Source organism: Hippopotamus amphibius, chromosome 5 (assembly GCF_030028045.1).
Source record: "Hippopotamus amphibius kiboko isolate mHipAmp2 chromosome 5, mHipAmp2.hap2, whole genome shotgun sequence".
NCBI classification, from domain to species: Eukaryota; Metazoa; Chordata; class Mammalia; order Artiodactyla; family Hippopotamidae; genus Hippopotamus; species Hippopotamus amphibius.
This window is the reverse complement of record NC_080190.1, coordinates 15,428,787-15,447,938: the sequence shown is the minus strand read 5'-3', so window position 1 is coordinate 15,447,938 and position 19,152 is coordinate 15,428,787. Positions and strand designations below refer to the sequence as shown.

Sequence of the window (19,152 nt, the reverse complement as noted above, 5' to 3'; positions counted from 1 at the left end):
GACAAGGGTTCCTTTCCATTTCTGTGCCCCAGACCCTCTGGCTGTCTGGTGAACCTATGGACCTCTTCTCAGAACAATGTTTTTAAATGCATAAAGTATAATACATGAAATTACAAAGGGAACGAATTATATTGAAATACTATCAAAATACTAAAAAGAACAAATTTATGAAACAGCCATTTAAGTGTTTGCTTATACATATGTTGGAGAACAATATTAGAGAGTAGACGCAGTAGCTCCAACAACAACTATAATTATAAAGTACTGGTCAACGTTAACCAATTTCAAGCTGTTTGCAACAAATGTCATACGATATGAAAAGATCTGGGATTTTCATCGGGCTAAAGAGACAGTTACAGCTGTGGTTTGCTGCCCACATTCATAAACAAAGGAAATGTTATATCTCACTTGGAGGTTAGTGAAAACAAAGATGTAACTTTTTTCTCATCCCAGTTCTTTTGTCTTAGTAGAGTCAAAGATGTGACTCCTGATTTCTACCCACGGAAACTTGCAAGTCCAGGGAGCCCAGGTGAAAAGTCCCACGTTGGGAAAAACTCCTAGGAGTGGCTCGGTTCATCTTTTGGCCCAGCAGTTTTGAGCCTTTTGGTAACAATGGCCTCGCTGCCCCGGGAGCTGCTTTTGGTTTCTTCTGCATGCCAGTGGCTGCACAGTGAGGTCAGAGAGAGTGCCTGTCAGTGATAAAAGGTCAGCCAATGTCATGGGTTGAATTGTGTCCGCCCCACTCCACCCTCCTCCCCGAAAGGATATATTGAAGTCCTAATCCTCAGTACCTCAGAATGTGACTTATTTGGAAATAGGATTGTTACAGGTCTAATTGGTTAAGACAGGTCATACTGCAGAAGAGTGAGCCCTAATCCAGGGTGACTGCTGTCCTTATTAGAAAACAGCCATGTGAAGACACAGAGACACAAGGAAGTCACATGATGACAGAGACTGGAATTATGCAGCCAAGATCACCAAGGATTGACAGCAAACCACTGGAAGGTGGGGAAGAGGCAAAGAGTGGTTCTCCCCTAAGGTTTCAGAGACTGCATGGTCCTGCTAACACCTTGAATGTGGACTTCCAGCCTCCAGAACTATGAGACAATAAATTTCTTTTTCTCTCTTTTTCTTCTATATTGGAGCATAGTTGATTAACAATGTTGTGTTAATTTCAGGTATGCAGCAAAATGATTCAGTTCTACATATACATGTTTCTATTCTTTTTCAAGTTCTTTTCCCGTTTAGGTTATTACAGAACAAGGAGCAGCGTTCCCTGTGCTATACGGCAGGTCCTTGTTGGTTACCTATTTTAAAAATAGCGGTGTGTAAATTTTGCTGTCTTACACTACCCAGTTTGTGGTACTGTTACAGCAGCCCTAGAAAACCACTACAGCTGGTGTCTGCCAGCTGGGCTTTCCTGGGGACTGGGATTCTGAAATACCAGGGTTGGGGTGGGCACAGTTCTGTGCCAATGCTGGGGACTGCCACGATGTGACCCAAGGTGGCTCATGGGGACTGACTCGTTAGAGGGCTGGGCGAGGGCTTTAATGAGACCCCGATTCAGGTGCACACTGTAACCTCAGGTGAGGAAGAGACGGGCCCCACCCATCAAGCTCAACATAACCTGGAAAAAATCCACAGAAAGCTTCAGCATGCAGAGAAGTGTATCCTGTTTATTCTCACACGACAGTAAAAGGCCTTTATCATGAATGACATGTTATTGCCAACCGGTCAGGGTGCAGGTGACAGTGAAAAGGATTCTTACCTTATGAAATTTCCCTCGGGCCGGTTGGGGTGTGTGAGGGGCTGTTGTGTGAGAATGGCAAGCTTCTGAGCCCGCCCTTAATATTCACCTCTCCTTGGGAGGCCCTCCACTTCTACCCATCCACATCCTTTCCTGAAGACAGTGGCTCTAGATAAATCTGCCCGTTGCACGACACATTTGGCCTCTGCGTACAGCCACACGTCACTGAAGGTCTGGGGTCCTCCATCAGGGCTCTTCCAAGGGTAGGACACCTAGAACCTGGAAGAGAAAACAGCCCCACAAATTGCAGGCAGGTGGTCCAGCGAGGCAGAGGGGCTACTGCAAACATCCTATCTCCTTTTTATTTTTTTTCTAATTAGGAAACTATTTTTTATTGCATTAAAATACACTTAAAACGTACCATCTGAACTTTTTTTATGTGTACAGTTCAGGCCATTCGCATTGTTGTGCAACCATCAGTACCATTCATCCCCGTAACTCTTTTCCTCGCGTAAAACTGCAGTGAAGCAATTAATGCCCTCCCCTCCCCTCAGTCCTGGCAATCACTGCTAATTTACTGTCTTTAATTTTGGCTGCTCTAAGTACCTCATGTAAATTGAATCACACATTGTTTCCTTCTCTGTTAGGCTTCTTTCTCTCAGCATAATGTCCTTTGGGCTCATCTGTGCCATAGCTTGTGTCAGAATTTCCTTCCTTTTTAAGACTGAATAATATTCCACTGTACATATAGACCACATTTTTCTTATCCCTTCATCCTTAGATGGACACTTGGGTTACACTACTATGAAAAACACTGCTGTAAACACAGGTGTACAAATACCTCTACGAGACCCTGCTTTCAGTTCTTTCAGGAGTATACCCAGAAGTGGAATTGCTGGGTGTATGTTCATTCTAATTTTGTTTCAAGAACCCACAAACTGTTTTCCATAGCAGGGGAACTGTTTTACATTCCCATCTACAGTGTACAAGACAATCTAAAGGCAACCCACAGAATGGGAGAAAATGTTCACAAATTGTATATCTGATAAGGGATTAGTATCCAGAATATACAGAGAATTCCAAAAACTCGACAACAAAAAAGTAAACAAACTGATTCAAAAATGAACAAAGGGCTTGAATAGACATTTACCCAAAGAAATGTATAAACAGCAAATAAGCACATAAAATGATGCTCAACCTCACTAATCATTAGGAAAATGCAAACCAAAATGATAAAGAGATACCCCTCACACCCATCAGAATGGCTAATATCAAAAAAAAAAGCAGAAAATAAAAAGTGTTGGCAAAGATGTGGAGAAATTGAAACCATCCCCTTGTTAAAAACAGGAAGGAAAGAAAGTCCTCCCTTACCTGGAATAGAGAAATCCGGATATTTCGGCAGCAGCCCTTCGTGCAGCAAAATTTTTGGAGGAGGTGGTGTGGCTCTAACTCCATATATTCTAAAGTAAGAACAAAAGTCATAGAGTTATTCCTTTTATTAATAATAAAAATAAATATAATCTGTGCAGGTCCCACATGAGCATGGTATGTTTATATCTGATCCTTACAATTTATCCTAAAGGATCATCATTTCCATTTTACAGAAGGGAAAACTGAGGCCACAAGCGCTCACCTCCCCCCGCCCCCATGCAGTGCCCTACCATCCCCTTTCCTCAGCATCCTTGAGCCTTAGGTTGCTGCCAGGACAGGGGGCCCTGTTGGTTTTTACTCCCAGCCTCTCCCTGCAAACCAGCAAAGACCAGAAGCAGGGCTTCTGGAGCTTGCGGGGTGCAGGTGGGGAGTGGGAAGTGGCTGCCTACTTGGAAGGTCCTGCAATTACAAACACAGCCCCTTCTGTAAAACAAATCAGACACACACAAAGAAAACAGTCCTAGCTCTGGGCTGGGGGCATCTGGAAACCCCTGGTCTGAGATCTGTTCCTGCTCTCATTCTTGTTACCTGTGGTTACAAGCCAGACTTACTCCTCATGTGGTTTCAGGTGTGCTCTCTTGGCCTGCTCCACGATGTCCAGGAAGTCCCTGTAGCAGTTTCTGGCCATGACGTTGTACCGCACAGCGCAGCCTAATTCAGTGACCCTGGCTCTTGGCAGGTAGCCCGCCCAGCCGGGGATGGGGGGCTCCTGGAGAGGTTTCTTTATGTACTTGCATTCTGTAAAAAAGATGCCATGCTTCCTGAGGGCTTTGAGAAGCCACACAGTGAGCAGTGCTCCCAAGCAAGCTGGCACCAAAACAGTCAGCCTCGGGGAAAGCCCTAGGCCCCTAGATGTGATGAGGGTGGCTACCACTGGTTGGTTGATCCTCTGTGCCAGCACTTGGGGGGCTTTACACAGGCTCTCATTTCATTGTCTTACAAACTGGAAGAAGATGGTGCCATTATTACCTACACTTTGTGGAGAAGGACACTGAGACCTTAGAGAGGTTAAGAAAGGTCACATAGGAAGGAAGTGATAGGGCTGGGATTCAGACCCACGTCTCTCCCATTCCCAAGTTCTTGCTCTTAAACAGCCAAAAAAAAAAAAAAAAAAAAGCCTCTGACATCACTCTTTGACAACTTAAATAAGGGAATCAAGAGAAGCACACAAGTCAGAACAAAGTATATCAGACTCTGTTCTGGCTGCCTGGCCGGCTGACCTTAGGCAAGTTCACAGTTGTGAGATGAAAGATAACTGCCCTTCAGTTGCTGTAAGAATTGAATTAGGTCACTGAGTCCCAGAACCTAAAAACTGGAAGGCACCCTAGGGAGTGTCCAGTCTATCCCTCCCAGCCTTGGATGATGAAGGAACTGTAGCCCAGAGAGGGGAAGCAACCTGCCCTAGGTCACACAGCAAATAGTCACAGTGCTGGGTTAAATCACAAACTCTTAGGCGGATGTTCCTTGTAATGGCTTGGAAATTTGTAAAGCGCAACCATGTGAGTTAGCATGTATTCTTGAAAAGTCCCCAATTACAGTAATAATAATAAAGGTGATCAGTCCATTACTTTTCTTATCAGCCTTTAGACCTTAAAAATAGTCTAGGATACATCATTGCTGTGATTATTAACGTTATACAATTATAACATCAGTCGTTTTTGTCACCGTTATTGTGACTGTTATTCAGTGCAAAACCCTTTCCTGCCCAGCTAGCACCTGGAGGAGCTGGGTTCAAACCCAGGTCTGACCTCAGACAACGGACACTGCTCTAAAGTGGGAATAACAGTATCAAATTCATAGGGTCGTCATAGGTGGTTAATGAAATAACGGTGCCCGGCACAAAGAAAGCAACTAAAAAGTGGTCCCTGCTGAGACAATGGCTGCTATCTGAACTTCTGTGGTGATTGCCCAGGGAGCTTAGTACCCAGCACCCTCTTCCCCACCTGTCTCCCTCTCCCTTGGAAATGCTTCTCCTTTTAAGAAACTGAGTCTCTCCATTTTGTACAGAGGCCTGGGGACCTGGAACTGTGCTGGACCCTGTGCCCTGGATGGCAACTCAGCAAGCTGGCCAGGCCCTGCCTTTGAGGCCAGGGTAAAGGGAGGCTGGTTTCTGGGAGACGGTACCCAGACTCAAGGGGTGGTATTGCCAGTAGTACTGGTGCAGCGTCCGCAGGACTGTCTCCTCCAAGCAGATGGGCTTCAATTTCGGGGCAGTGGCCACCGAGCGGCGAAATTCCTCCAGCTGGTCTTTATACCGCTGTGTGTTCTCCTGGAAGACTTTCAGACAGTGGGACATGTTGTCCTCGCTGGAGGTGCCCTGGCAGCCAAAGTAGGGCACAAAGCCTGCAAGAGCCAAGGGAATCACAACCTTCAGCCAGGGGTTCAGAACCTCCCCAAATCCCCCAGCATCACAGCCCACCCCTTGCCATTTCTTCCCCAGCCAACAACACTGCATTTTCCCAAAGGCCATTAATACAAGCTGGGCTGTTTGCACTGCGGCTGGGCCCTCCCAAGGCCACAAAAAATGACCTTGGAGCCGGGAGGGAAGGCCCGTTTCAACAAAGGCGATGACGGTAATATTCTTTGATAGCAAAGCCCCCAATGTCAGCCCGAATGGCAAATGGGGAAAGCATTTCATGGACCAAAATGATAGTCTGAGGAGTAATTGAAATTATTCATCTTTTTAGAGAGAAAGCTTATTTTCCTTGACACTTCCCAAATGCAATTTGGGATCTTTCTTGTCGGACCATCGAGAAATTGCTGGCTTATTAAAAGCAGAGACACAAAAAGGTAAATTCATTATCTGGGAGACCCACCCCAAGCACAATTTTTCACCATTTCCCACAAAATAACATGTAATCATTACAATTAGTGTGGGTAAAACACAACTCTTTATTTAAACTGGATGCTGAGTCCTAGGTACTATAATGTTGTCATAATAAGACCAGTTTTAAAAAGAACAAAGGAGGAAAAACTGGTTAAGACAACTTTAAACTACCAATAAATAAATAAATGAATAAATAAGTACATCTCATTATTGAAGCCCAACATTTTTGCCCTTGTCCCCAGGTAAGAAGACCTGGCCCCAGAGCTGAAAGCAGCAACGCTCACCCTCTGCACCTACAAGAAACCTCCTCTGGAAGAATCCTTGACAGTGTTGGAAGTCTTCCACCCACTATCCGGTCTCCCCAATCTTTGGATGATTAAAAGATATGCTAACATCGTGGAGGAATAGAAACCTAGGGGTCCAGTCACAGTGGTTTCTTCTCCACCAGGGTCTACTTTGATCTGCATTGATTTTACTTGATTACGTACAAGCGCGCACGCGCGAGCATACACACACACACACACACACACACACACACAAACACACACACACAGGAATACAAGCTACCTTTACTGAGTCTTGCTAAGGAACAAGATATTTAAAGATGTTATATATGCTGGCTCCTTTCATCCTCAGAACAATCCTATGAGGAATCTATCACTACCCCATATAGTGGGTTGAGTTAATAGATCTACCCAAGTTCTAGCCCCTAGTACCTGTGAATGTGAACTTAGCTGGAAATAGGGTCTTTGCAGATGTGATTAAGGATTTGGAAATGAGATCATCATGGATTTAGGGTGAGCTCCAAATCCAGAGCCTGGTGTCCTTATGAGAGAAAGGAGAGGGAAGTTTGAGAGACACAGACACAAAGACACTGAGCAGAAGGCCACATGAACAGCCATGTGAAGGTGGGGACAGAGACTGGAGTGATGCCACCGCAAGCCAAGGAACGTGGTCCAGGGGCCATCGGAGGGAACATGGCCCTGCCAACGCCTGATTTCAGACTCCTGGCCTCCGGAACTGTGAAAGCATCAATACCTGTTGTTTTACACAGCAGCCCTAGGAAGCTAATACAACCATTTTATAGAAATATCTATTTACCATAGAGGGGTAAGTAACTTACTTACAATAGCATAGATAATGGCCAGGCAGAGATTGGAATCTCAGTTTATTAGAACTCAAAGCCTATTCTCTTAACCAACCTGTAGGACCAGGGTGAAGATGGGCAACCTTGTAACACTCTCCATGCATCTCCCCTCCTAAGCAAACCGGTATGTGAAAGCGGAGAGCCTATGGGGACCACTGGGTTTGTCACCCACAAGGATGTGACTTACTAAATTCTCAGTAGCCCAGAAACCTGAGGAGGGGAAGCCTTTATGTAGAGTGACCAGTTGTCCTGGTTTGCCAAGGACTGAGGGGCTTCCTGGGATGCAGGACTTTTAGTGCTAAAACTGGGACCATTCCCAGCAAACCAGAGTAGTCGGTCACCCTCTCTCCAGGGGACACAGGAAGAAATGGGACCATAAGGACAGCCCTAGTGCATGAGAACAGTGAAACTTGGGAAGAAGGTCAGAGCCTCAGCTTATTCACTTTGTCTCTCCCAGTCTACATGCATATAACAGACACGAGTTAAGTGCTTCTTGCATACCAGGCCATGTCCTGGGAGATTTGGCCTAGACTGTATCTCTCCACTTATCAGAACCCAGTTATCTGCTATCTTCAGCAATAGAGCACTTTCAACAAATTTCTTAAAAGCTAAAGCGCCTGTACTCGTCCGATACGCAGGTCGGACAGGGACAGTGGCGCAAGGCAGGGACAGTGATCAGGACCGTGGTCCCCCTGCAGGGCACATCACCACTTACCACTGTAGCCTGGTGTGATCGGCAGGTGTCTCATGAAGGTCTTGGAAGACTCCATGATTTTGCTCTCTGCTAATGAAGGGAAGAGGGAATGAAGTTGTTGCATCATAAGTCCCTACCTGGAGAACTCCCTGAGCATGTGCTAGAGCCCTTGGGAGTCGAAAACCTTGCCAGGGGATTAGGACAGACAGAAAGCACCACCATTAGCCAAGGATGCTGCTAAACATCCAATGTACAGGACACAAAAAAATTAAACTGTGGCTAGAAAGGATCAGAAGTTGCAAAGGCTGGCATGGAATCCAAGATGGGGAGTGGGGGGGGCGTGAACCACACAGCATCAGTTCACATGGATGCTGCCTCCTGAGCCAGACCACCTCCCCCTTCTGGGATGGCCTGTGGTCCCCCCAAAAATGCGCCGGGTCCTGCATCTAGCATCTGTTGTGATGGTTCCAAGTCCTACCCTGCCAAGCCAGGTCATCTCTCAAAAGTGATGCCCTAGTGGCCAGGACAAGTGGCCTCAGGGTCGGAGGGGAGGGCCTCAGACCCGGTTTACTCAGCAGTGATGGGGATTTTTTAAACAGTTCATACATTTAAAGAACACCTGCTACTACACGGCTGAAGACGGGACTGCATTCTTGTTAAATACTAACAGTTGCCCTAAAGGTTAATTCCTACTTGAGTCCCTATTATACAGATGGTAAAATAAGGCACAGAGAGGTTAAGTAACTTGTTTGAAGGTTCCTGTGTCCAAGGACGTATGACCAGAAGACGTCTAAACTCTGGGGGAAGGATTATGTTGCCCAAAAGTGTGCCTCTGGGGAGGGGGCGGCGACCTGGACGGGTGGGTGGCCGGCTGGGGCAGCTGCAGACCCGGCCTAGAAGCGGAAGGGAAGAGCGTGGAGAGGAGATGTGCTGGGGGTGGGGCCCGGGAGCCGGTAAGAAAGCGCGGAAACGGCCCCCACCCCGCCCCTGCCTCCCCCTGCCCCACTCGCTGTTCCTCACCTGGGACGGCCTGGACCCATCCCCCACGGGACCTCCTGCCCTCGCCTTGCCTTCACCCAGCCTCCCGGCCTCCCAGCCTTTGTGTGCTTACCTCGCCCGCGGGCGCGGGATGGGGGGGGGGGGGAGAGAAGAAAGGGGCGGAGTCGGACCCCCAGCCTGCACCCCTCCCCACTTCCTCACCTTTTGGCCGCCCTACGGGAGCGGGAGGGAGCAGGCTGGTGAGCCCGAGTGAACTCGCTCAGCTTCTTCGACCCGTGGGGTGAAATCCAGGGATTTGACCAGCAAATACTTTGCTTCGGAAGCTGCTCTCTATTCTGGGTACATGATCTCCCCTAGGCCGAGGCCCCTCTGGGTTTGGAAACTGGGGAGAGGGGTACACGAAGGGATCCGGGTCGAAGCCGCCTTTTCTGATGTAGACACTGAAGAGGCCTGGGCTGGGAAGAGAGGGTTGGAGGGAATAGGCCTTGGCAGGCGTTGGGGAAGAAGCCTGGGAGAGGAGCAGAGGCCTGTGTGCCAGGCGCCTTCCCCTGGGCTTCTCACATGATTGCCCTCCTAGCCTCATGTCTCTTATTAGGAGAATCTCCGAGTGGCCAGGACAGGTAACCAGGCAGAAAGGGACAACGCAGCAAAATGAAGGATGCTGGTTGGGGGGAGGGCGGGGGGAGGGCGGAGAACTGTACTCCTTCTAACCATACTCATTTTATGGGAGTGGAGCTTTCATCTCAGCTCAGTTGGATTGAAACTGTCGGCTACAAATTGGCATTTGCCATGGGTACTTGCCACCTACAAGGATTAAATCAGGTGCTGCTGCCGCTGCTGACTTTCAACACCCCCTGAAAGGAGGTCAGGGTGGAGAGCAGAAATGAGGTACTCTGTGCTCTGGGAAAAACTGGCAGAACAGATAGATATTTTCAGGAGCTGAAATATGAGCCCAATTCTTGTATCTGTTTGTATCTAGAAAAGCACTAAAATCCTTCATGGTGATGTCTGCGCCTCGTGACTAGCAGTAACCTTCACAAGACTAGCAGCAACCTTCTGCCAAAAATATGTGCTTGATTGCATGGACTCCCCCTTCACCAAAATCACACATAGAATGACCATCCCGCCTACCTCTTTGGAGCAGTTTCTCAGAGCTATCTGAAATGCTGTCTCCAGAGCTATAGTCCTCATTTTACCCCCAAATAAAACTTAACCTGCAACTCTCAAGTTGTGCATCTTTTTTTTTAGGGTGACAAAACCAAGATGCCCACTGTGTGACCCAGATCCGGCAACTGAGTGGCCTCTACAGACTGCTAGTCCCAGCTGCTCCCTACAGATGAGGAAACTGCTGTCAGACTGCCTGCTGGTCCTACTTTCCAATATATGTTTGTTTGACTGCACCTCCCAGCCTTCCCCAGCTCTCCTCATGGGAACTGAACTTCAGATGAAAGCTAGTGGAGATACCCACTTAGGAAGAACCCATTTACACCTCCCTCAGGGCCCTAGGGCCCACCTCAGACTACCCAGAAGCTTCTAGAGCCAACTCTAGAGGGTGACCCAGGCATAGAGCCTGGAATAAACCCAAGGCCCTAGATGCAGCAGCCAGCTAGGTGTGCCTGCTAGGATGCCAGAGGACAAGGCATTAGTCCTGGGCCTTTTGATTTTTTTTTTTTTAATGACCCTCATTTGGGTTACAGTGGAGTTGTCAGTGGTCACCTGACTTATCTGTCTTCTCTCTGGCTAGGCTGCTTTCTTTGGCTTCAAGGGAAAAGGGGTTCACAGATGTTAATGGAGGCTTGGTTTCCAGTGAACAGAGGAGCCAGTCTTATTGGAATGAAAGTTAGTAAAGTTTGCAACACCTAGGAAAGGACCTAAAGATCAATTTCCATCTGAGAAGGGGTAGAGGGGAAGGTCAGTAATGTATCCATTTACAAATTCAGAGTGCAAAAATAAAAAGTCTGGGCCACATGAGATCCAGAGATTTGCTTTATTAGACATCTGTGAAGACAGTTTGCAGATACAATCAAATTGTGAATTGCTGCAAAGTTCTGTGAGGTTTGAATTTATCCTGTAGTGAACAAGACCCCAAGGGCTGTTATTTTAGAATATAGTTCCATATTCCAAGCAGATGAGAGATGTGACATTATGGCCAACAACTTTTATACTAGTCATCCACTTAAGCCATTTCCCAGCATAAATATGCAGCTTAATCACAGCTATTTCATCTCTACAATGTGTGATTCGATCTTGGACTAATAATGCATTTTGACTCCTGTTTATATTGGTGCATGCGATTCTTTGCCACCCTGGCAATTAACCAGACCTGTACTCTAAAAGCTAAACTTGATCTACATAACATTCTAGGGGTAGGGCAGGCTCTGTAATCTGGACTCACCTTAGCCATCAATCTGCAAAAATGCTTGTATGTCTCCTCTTTCCTCTCTTGTCTGTCTGTAACTTGTCTATCATTCAACATTTATTAATGCCTGCTGTGTACAGAAAGGGTAGTTACAAAGGAAATCCTTTGACAGTTCTGCCTCTAAGAAACTTGAGCCTCAGATACTATGCCAGGGACAGCTGAGTAATGGGTCAAGACAACAGGCCTTTTAGAAACTTTCTAAGATTAGAAAATGTGTCCAAGTATATCTATCCAGAGCTCTTACTCTAGAATATTTCTGTGAGGTGGGGGGAAGGGAGGTGGGATGGATTTGAGGATTCCCTCTAAGAAGTCTGACTATTAGGGCTGTGTCTGAGGAGCCAGAAGAAAATCCAGTAAAATCATCACCCCCTCTCCATCATCTTTTTGCCAACGTTGCAAATTTCAACCATTTCATTTAAGAGAAATAGTAGACAAGGAGACATCCTTAAAGCAAGATGGGAAAGGCCTTATCTTAGACAAGAAAAGGACTCTGTCACTCACACTTACACTTAATCCAGCAGAAAAGCTGGATATGTGTACAACGTGATTCCTTCCTTGGATTCTGGTGTCCTGAAAATATCACACTTTGCCCTTAGAGTGACTGCTTTGCCCCACAAGGAGACATTGACAACCCTGCAGGGACACAGAGTTTCTGGAGGTTTTTCTGCACAGTCACGTGCCTTACAGAACCAGAACGTTCAGCTCTCAGAGACGGGACAGGAGAATCAATACATTATTAAGCTCCTTTAAATATAAACTGTGAACCTTTGGGAAGGATGTGTGTGTAGAAAGGTCTGATGAAGCTGTCAATCCAGCTAGTCTATTTCTTAGAGGATTCTGACCCTAGGCACCTATGCCTATTGCTCAGTCTGCATACACTGTCCACAGCTTAGCATCGGTACAAATCGATGTTTAGTAAGCACAACTAAGAAATGAAACCATGGAAAATTAAAGGCAGGAATGTCATCAACAAAATTCAAAGAGCATTTTCCCTTTTTTTGAACAAGAGCACATTGTAGAAATCAAGATTCTGTACAATTTTCTAATATTATATGTACATAAAATTATATTACTTATAACTAAATTGAAGTCTTGTTTAGAGTATGGCTGGCAACACCGAAGAAAGACCCATAACATTTAGCTTTTGAAGCAGAGCAGGCAGCAAGAGAACCCTAGCGGCACACACCTTTGTGCCTGGATGCGAAATCTCGCGGTTAAGTATGTGGCTAGTATTCCCTAGTTCTGTGGTCTGGTGTGTTTCACATTCTAGTAGGGAATTCTGCAGCAAGCGTTGTGAAGAAGAAGACACGTTAAAATGAAAATGGAGATGCTATGGAAAATCTGCATATGATACTGAGCTGCGATAATGGGTTTGGGAATCTCACTTGCATTCCAAGTTAGTGGCTCCTCCAGCCTCCCCTCATTCATTATGCATGCCTCCGGGGATTTACAATCGGATGAACTCCAGCAGGTGGAAAAAGACAGCTTTGAACAGATCACAGGGGCTGTGAGTCAGGTTCTTGATTCTTTTCCTCAGTTGGCTCCCGACTGTTGAAGACTGGCTTCGCAGGTGGGGAAGGACGGACGGAGAGCTGGCACACACACCAGTTGACTCCTTAGTCCCATTCTTCTGCTGCCTTTCTTCCAATCTTTTTCCTCCCCAGGCCCTTCCTGTGAAGGTTAAAAGTGCCATCTCCAAGCCAGGTGGAGCCCCAGCCCCACTCACAAGAGGGCAATGTATGGGATCATGGTTCTTCACTTGTAGACTTTCTCCCTAAGGGAACCCAACTGGAGGCTACAGGCTCTGGTCTCTGCCCTACCTTTCGAAAACCCTAAAGTTAGGAGTTTTCCAATTCCCACTGAACCACAGACCCCTGTGGCATTTACTAAAAATTGCAGATTCTGGTTCCCCTCTCTAAGACTTGAGTTCATAAACTGTTTTTAAGACACACTCAGGCAGTTCTTGGGCAGGAGACCTGCAGATCTGCTTTGAAAAAACCCCGCTTCATTTATCAAGTACCAATCTCTGAACACCTTTAGATAGAATCTTCCGTTCTAGTTTAAAAACTGAAGATTTTAACACAACGTGTCGTAGAACAGATCCTCTGCCCATGTATCACCAATGTATTCTTTTCAAAATGTGGAAATCAATGACCAAAACTCTTAGAGAGATGAGGGTCAGTGGGGAGAAGGGAGTTAGTTTAAAATATGCTTGTCAAGGGGAGGAACTGTTCCGGACTCCTGGGCTGGGTGGTGTGAACAAAGCAAACTGCAACTTCACTTTCGCACAGAGAATCCGCCTCAGGTTAACTCGAATTACTTATAAATTCAGAAATCAGGCTTTGGCCTTTGGGGAGTTCTCTCACAGCATATACCTTGGGATATGTCAGTAGCTCAATATCCATCTCCCTGCAAGCAAGTTTTTACCTGCTGAAAAGCTGAGGTGTCGGCTCTCCCACTCACAAACCCTAGCGGATTAGCTGAGGCTACGTTATTCTTCATTGAACCTATGTGGAATTTAAATTATGAGACCCTAAAATAGTGCCCAGTATAGGCAGTCTTCTCCAGCTAAAAACCCTCCAAGTCCCCACTGAATCACCACTTTTAATCACACGATGATGAAAAGAAATCAACTGCAGATGGGTGGCATTTTATATTGACTGCCATCCAAAATACGTCAAAAGAAAAATCTCAGGGAGATGAAGAATCTCCTTCTGGCTCAAAGATCTTATTTCATATCTGGAAAGATCGCGATAGGGCATCCTAAGTTCTACTTAAGGGAGAGCTGTTCAACCCAAGCCCAACCACTGCTGCAGAAACGTACTGATTCCCTTGTTGGCGGGTGTTTCACCACTTTGTACCTATGAACACTAGCTGCTCTTCTGGGAGTCTCAGATTTCTTATTCCGCAACCTCCATATTCACTGCCAACAGTTTTTCTGACTCCAGGGCGCCCTCAAAAATCCCTAATTATTTCCAGCCCTGGCTGTTTTCATCGTCCCTGCTGAAATTCCCACGGGTGATGGCAGGGATCAAGGGCAGGGAAAGAACGGTCAAGGTTGAGGTCAGCAGATGCAGGTGAGCCGAGTCCAGGGGGGCAGGCGGTGCCAAGGGCCGGTTAGTAATTTAAGAAGTCGATCCCCACCTTGACACTCTTGGAGGTGGCTATATCAACGGCCGTGGCCTTGATCTCGGTGTCCCCGAACTGCATGAGGGTCTGGATCTCCCTGCGGGCGGGCACGTTGGTGCCGCTGGTCCCCGTGAGGTCGAGGCGCAGCGTGCCGCACTTCTTCACCCCGGGGTCGGTGATGAAGCTCACGTTGTCGAGCTCAGAGCTGTAGATGTTGATGACAATGACCAGCTGGGAGGGCTTGGCCGGCGTGTAGCTGCGCTTGACCAGCTCGCCCAGGGCCACGGACTGGTCGGCGGAGATGAACTTGTCGAAGACGTCGGTGCACCAGCGAGTGCCGTCCTTCACCAGCAGCTTCTCCGGCGGGTGCTTGCCCTCCACGTAGCGGTTCAGCACGCCCACCCCGTAAGTGAGCGGGGACCGGCGCACCTTGATGACCGCGGGGTCCAGGCCGAAGAGGACGGCGCCCTTGAGGATGGTGAGGCCCACGTCCTGGGGGATGATGATACGGCACTGGTCGCTGAAGGCAGCCTGCACCGCCTGCTGCAGGAGGGGCGCCTCGGCGAAGCCGCCCACCAGGAAGAGGAACTTGACCGCGGACACCTCGGGCTTCTGAAACAGGTCCCCTGAAAGAGACGAGGGAGGGGCAGTGACCTGTCACCAAAAGCCAAGGGGGGCTGGGTGGCCTGAGAAGGTAGAGAAAGGACAAAGCCCTCTGGGCCAGCTGGAGGACAGCTGAATTCGTTGAACAGAATATTTTTGTAGAGCAGATCTTTTAAAGAAAGGAGGTTTGCACCTCAGTATGCTCAGGAATAAGAACCAAAGCTACTGCTAAATAGAAACCCATTTTAACAGCTAGATGGTGATCGGTTTATGTTGTTCTTAGTTACCTGTAAATGAATACCCCTTGCCCTCTCCAAACCGGAGGTTCTGTTAAGTAAGTCAAGGCAGGCTGTTATCAATATTATTCTCTGGTTTTCATAAAATTCCCATCCCACCCCTAGGAGTTCTGATTGTGTAGGTGCCCGGTGGGAAGTGGGTGGAGGGCTTGGATACTGAAGGAGGCCCCTGGTGAGTCTCTTGTGTGTCCTTGGGTGGGGGCCCCTGAGGGAGCAGGTTAGCTGCAAGGCCAGATTCTGTTTGCTCTCTTGTGGGAGAACTTTCTTCGGTTTACACGACAGTTCCTCCTCCCCCGCAGATGTTGTGGTTTCCAATTTGTTCTGATAAAGAAAGACCAGCCATTCCCTAAGGCCTGTCACTCGATGGTAATATTGCTTTAGGTCTCCCAGCTGTCTGACTTTTGAAGCCAAATGGAAGCCCAGGTGAGGACAGGTTCTGGGCTGCTTTGCAGTACCTGCGGCCAGGGATCCACAGCCAGTGCCCAGCAACCGCCCTCATACATGCCCAGGCTCTGCCCACTCCTACCGGGACCCTGGCCTATAGCTCCAAGCCTCGGACCCCCTGCCATCCTGACTTCACATATGCTAGTTGGTGATGCTGGAAACATCGGTCCCCATTCTTGGCTCTGCCCCACTGAATGGCTGAGCCCTGGCGGATCACTTACGGAGATGCTCAATGATGCTGTCGATGGTTGGCTTAAAAAGGGCATTCATGGCATCTGGACTCATCCTCAGCATCCCCTGAGAGGACCACTTCACAAAATCCACACTGTAGAGGCATGGCAGAGAGAGAATGAGCGGTGAGTGTATAAAGGATACGCAGGCTAATCTGCATAGACAGAATGGCTGTCACATCCGAGGGGGCAGAAGGGGGTTTGAAAGTCCAAAGACCCTTAGAAATACCCTCAGGATCTAGACTCTTAGAAGCTTAAAAGGTAAGGCATAACCTCTTCTGTCTCTCTTTGCTTTGGGCTGTGGCCAGCCTTCCCCTGGGATAGTGGAAGCCAAAGTCTAATGCAAAAGACCGGGAGATAAATAATTCATTCAACAAATATTTACTAAGCACCTACTACCTATGCACCAGGTTCTATTGTAGACACTGGGGCCAAAGCAGGGGCCAAACCTCCCTGCTTTCATACAGCTTATCTTTTTAGTGCATAATCATAGCTAACACATAGATAGTACTTTCCAGGTCCCAGGCACTGTGCTAAGCATATACGAATTCATCTCATCCTCACAATTCTTTGAAGTGGAATTATCACGCCCATTTTCCAGATGAAAAAACTAAGGAACAAAAAAGTTGTCCCTTGACCAAGGTCACACAGCAAGTGTGTAGGATTGGAACTGAGTTCACACCCCCTTCTTCTCCTAGAACGTCCTGAGCCACATGTAAGCCTAACTCACTTGCTCTTCCTCAAGGCGTGCTCCACGCTGTGCCCACGGAACTTCTTGTAGTAGTCAATGAAGGAGAAGGGCAGGGTGATGTTCAGTGGGTTCGTTCGGTCCGGGGCAGCCGCCCTTTTGCGAGACTCAAATGCAATCATTAAGTCAACCCAGGCCGCAGGACGCTTGATTTTGAATTGCTCGATAAAATCCTCTCCGAATATTTTACACAGAAGCTTTTCGAATTCATAATCTACTCCTAAGGATCCATAGGGCCCACCTGAGTTAAGGACACAGTGGGAGATCGCCATGTTAACAACGGCCAGAGACCGAATCTGAAGTCTGAGAAGCAGCCTCCCTTGCCCCCCCTCCCCGCCCTGGTTCTGCTCAAAGACAGTATCACAAACTTGGACCCGCTTAGCCAGCAGACCGCAGCTATGTGTTTTTCCTTACACTTTAAAACCCTTAGGTTCTTCTCCTTCCACGCGGAGAAACTTTCCTACAGAAATCACTCATCAATAATTGGTTTAAAATCAATTACGGTTTACATAAAGTGAGTACATTTAATTAAGTAGGAGCATCATGGCATTCCCACCCAAGAAATCCAAGGACAGTGTCTGGAAAACCAGCAGATCTCCTTTAGTCCCTGTGATCTACTAATTACTTATCCTCGCTCCACCAAGAAGAGCATGTTCTTCCGTTTGGTAATCTTGATCCAAGACTGGGTGTCCCAAGACCTCCCTAGAAAGCTTAACCATAGGACCAAGTCACAGGTGACGATCGTGGCCGGGATCTAAAACAGGCTCACTTTATGCCCAAACCTAAGTTATGATGGCTTATGTTTTGAAGGCCATTTAACTGCATTTTGCTCTCTAGTTTCACATAGCCATATCCTCTACTGCCTATAATCCCACATGTTGGTGGCATTGAAAGAATGAGAGGCTGAGAGAAATCTGAAATGAGTATAACAGCTCAGGTGTGAGAAAATTAGCCATTTTTCTCATTTTCTCAGGCTTACCTGTTGCTTTGTACAGTTCTTTAAGGTGCCCCTCCGGTAACCGTATCTGATGGACTGTCAGGTCTACGGTGCCACCGCCACTGTCCACCACCACATACTTGTCACCTGGTACAAAAACAGCCATCCTTGGTATAGACCACTTGTCCACCGTGTCCTGGAACAAGCTGGAGGGTGACGACTTTGTGTACCCAGCTAAGGGCCATCAACGCTCATTAGTACAATGGTTTTGCTAATTAGCCGCACAGCGAGTTAATCATGACTAAAGAGAATAAGATAACGTCTGCCCAGAAGTACCGGTTAGCATGAATGGTGAACGCAGATGAGAGAATCTTCAGGACTACAGCATTCATGTCATGCACTACTGCATACCTGGCACGTACAAGAGGAGCACTTCCTGCCAAGTTAATAGCACCATCAAATGACCTGCTGTTTAGCTCAAGAGTCACTCTGGAACTGGTGAGTTCCAATTCCTACTTTTCTTCTGAAGAGCCTATATGGTTTTAAAACATGCAAAATTACAGCTCCAAAAAGAGCTCTCCCAGGGCGAGTGGTCTGTAAAACCACCTGATTTGGAACATTTTCCAGAAGTGCAAGAGGAACAAATAGGAATGCATTTTTGCCAGCAGCACCAAAAAAAAAAAAAGAAAGAAAGAAAAGAAAAACATCCAGCAGGGGCAAAGGACATTCGAGGACACTACCTTCCTGCAGCTCGGACCAGATTTCTCCTATGACATTCTCCACCAAAAAGGTCCGACTCTGCCGATTGCGTCGTACGTGTTCCTTAGCTAGTGGCCAACAGAAAGAAAATAACGACGGGTAAGAAAGCATGAAAGAGCCAGCAGTCATCTGCAGTCAGTGGAGGTAAAAGAGCATGGGAGGTTTAGGAACAAAACATTTGGTGATACTTGATCAAAATGATTACGTAAATACGACTTAGGGGATGACAAAAGCCATCTCTCCCAGAGCAAGTAACTATTTGCACCAGCCTTCATCTATTCATCTGCCTGGCAGCTTTGACCAGTGCGCTGCTGAGAAGCTCACCCTGATGAGATTCCCTTCCTCCAGAGACACTTGCAGGGGAATGGGAATACAATAGGCCAATTTCCTGGCTTTGCTGCCCCAAGGAGGTAGCTGTCTGCCAAGCAGCCTGCAGTGCTCTTGGTTAAATAATTCCACATCAAAGAACTTCGTCTGATGCAAGGAATGTGGGGTATGTTTTCCTAATCTGGATCCTGGATAAACGGGCCAGAAGGCCTTTCCAGACCCTGTTGAAGTCGATATGCTCTTCAGCCACAAGGTGGCACGGCTGAACCTAGCAAAGCCGGCGCCACCTTTTCCCTGCACACCGCCGCACAACCTGGGGGGTGGCTGGGGGTGTTTAGATGCCTTGCATGGGTATTTCATCACCCGCAGGCCTCCCTACAGCCCCGTGAGGCGGACTGGGCACAAATCATCGTCC

The 19,152-nt window shown here is 47.4% G+C and overlaps 2 protein-coding genes across 2 annotated transcripts in view; both read right to left on the bottom strand.

Annotated features, from left to right (window-relative positions):
* Positions 1-1,880: 1,880 nt before the first annotated feature.
* Positions 1,881-7,922, bottom strand: SPMIP5 (sperm microtubule inner protein 5). The gene is made up of 5 exons (XM_057734203.1): positions 7,868-7,922; positions 5,303-5,521; positions 3,730-3,916; positions 3,119-3,207; positions 1,881-2,026 (listed from the first exon to the last, which is right to left on the bottom strand). Exons 1-5 carry the CDS (start codon positions 7,920-7,922, stop codon positions 1,881-1,883), a joined length of 696 nt encoding a protein of 231 aa, XP_057590186.1.
* Positions 7,923-12,314: 4,392 nt separating this feature from the next.
* Positions 12,315-19,152, bottom strand: part of HSPA12A (heat shock protein family A (Hsp70) member 12A) — a 68,995-nt gene continuing 62,157 nt past the window's right edge. The window contains exons 8-12 of the mRNA XM_057737610.1: positions 18,392-18,478; positions 17,694-17,798; positions 16,697-16,955; positions 15,958-16,061; positions 12,315-15,019 (exon numbers count right to left, since the gene is read on the bottom strand). Coding sequence (XP_057593593.1) covers positions 14,382-15,019; positions 15,958-16,061; positions 16,697-16,955; positions 17,694-17,798; positions 18,392-18,478 — 1,193 coding nt within the window. The 3' untranslated portion in view covers positions 12,315-14,381. The remainder of the gene's footprint in view (positions 15,020-15,957; positions 16,062-16,696; positions 16,956-17,693; positions 17,799-18,391; positions 18,479-19,152) is intronic.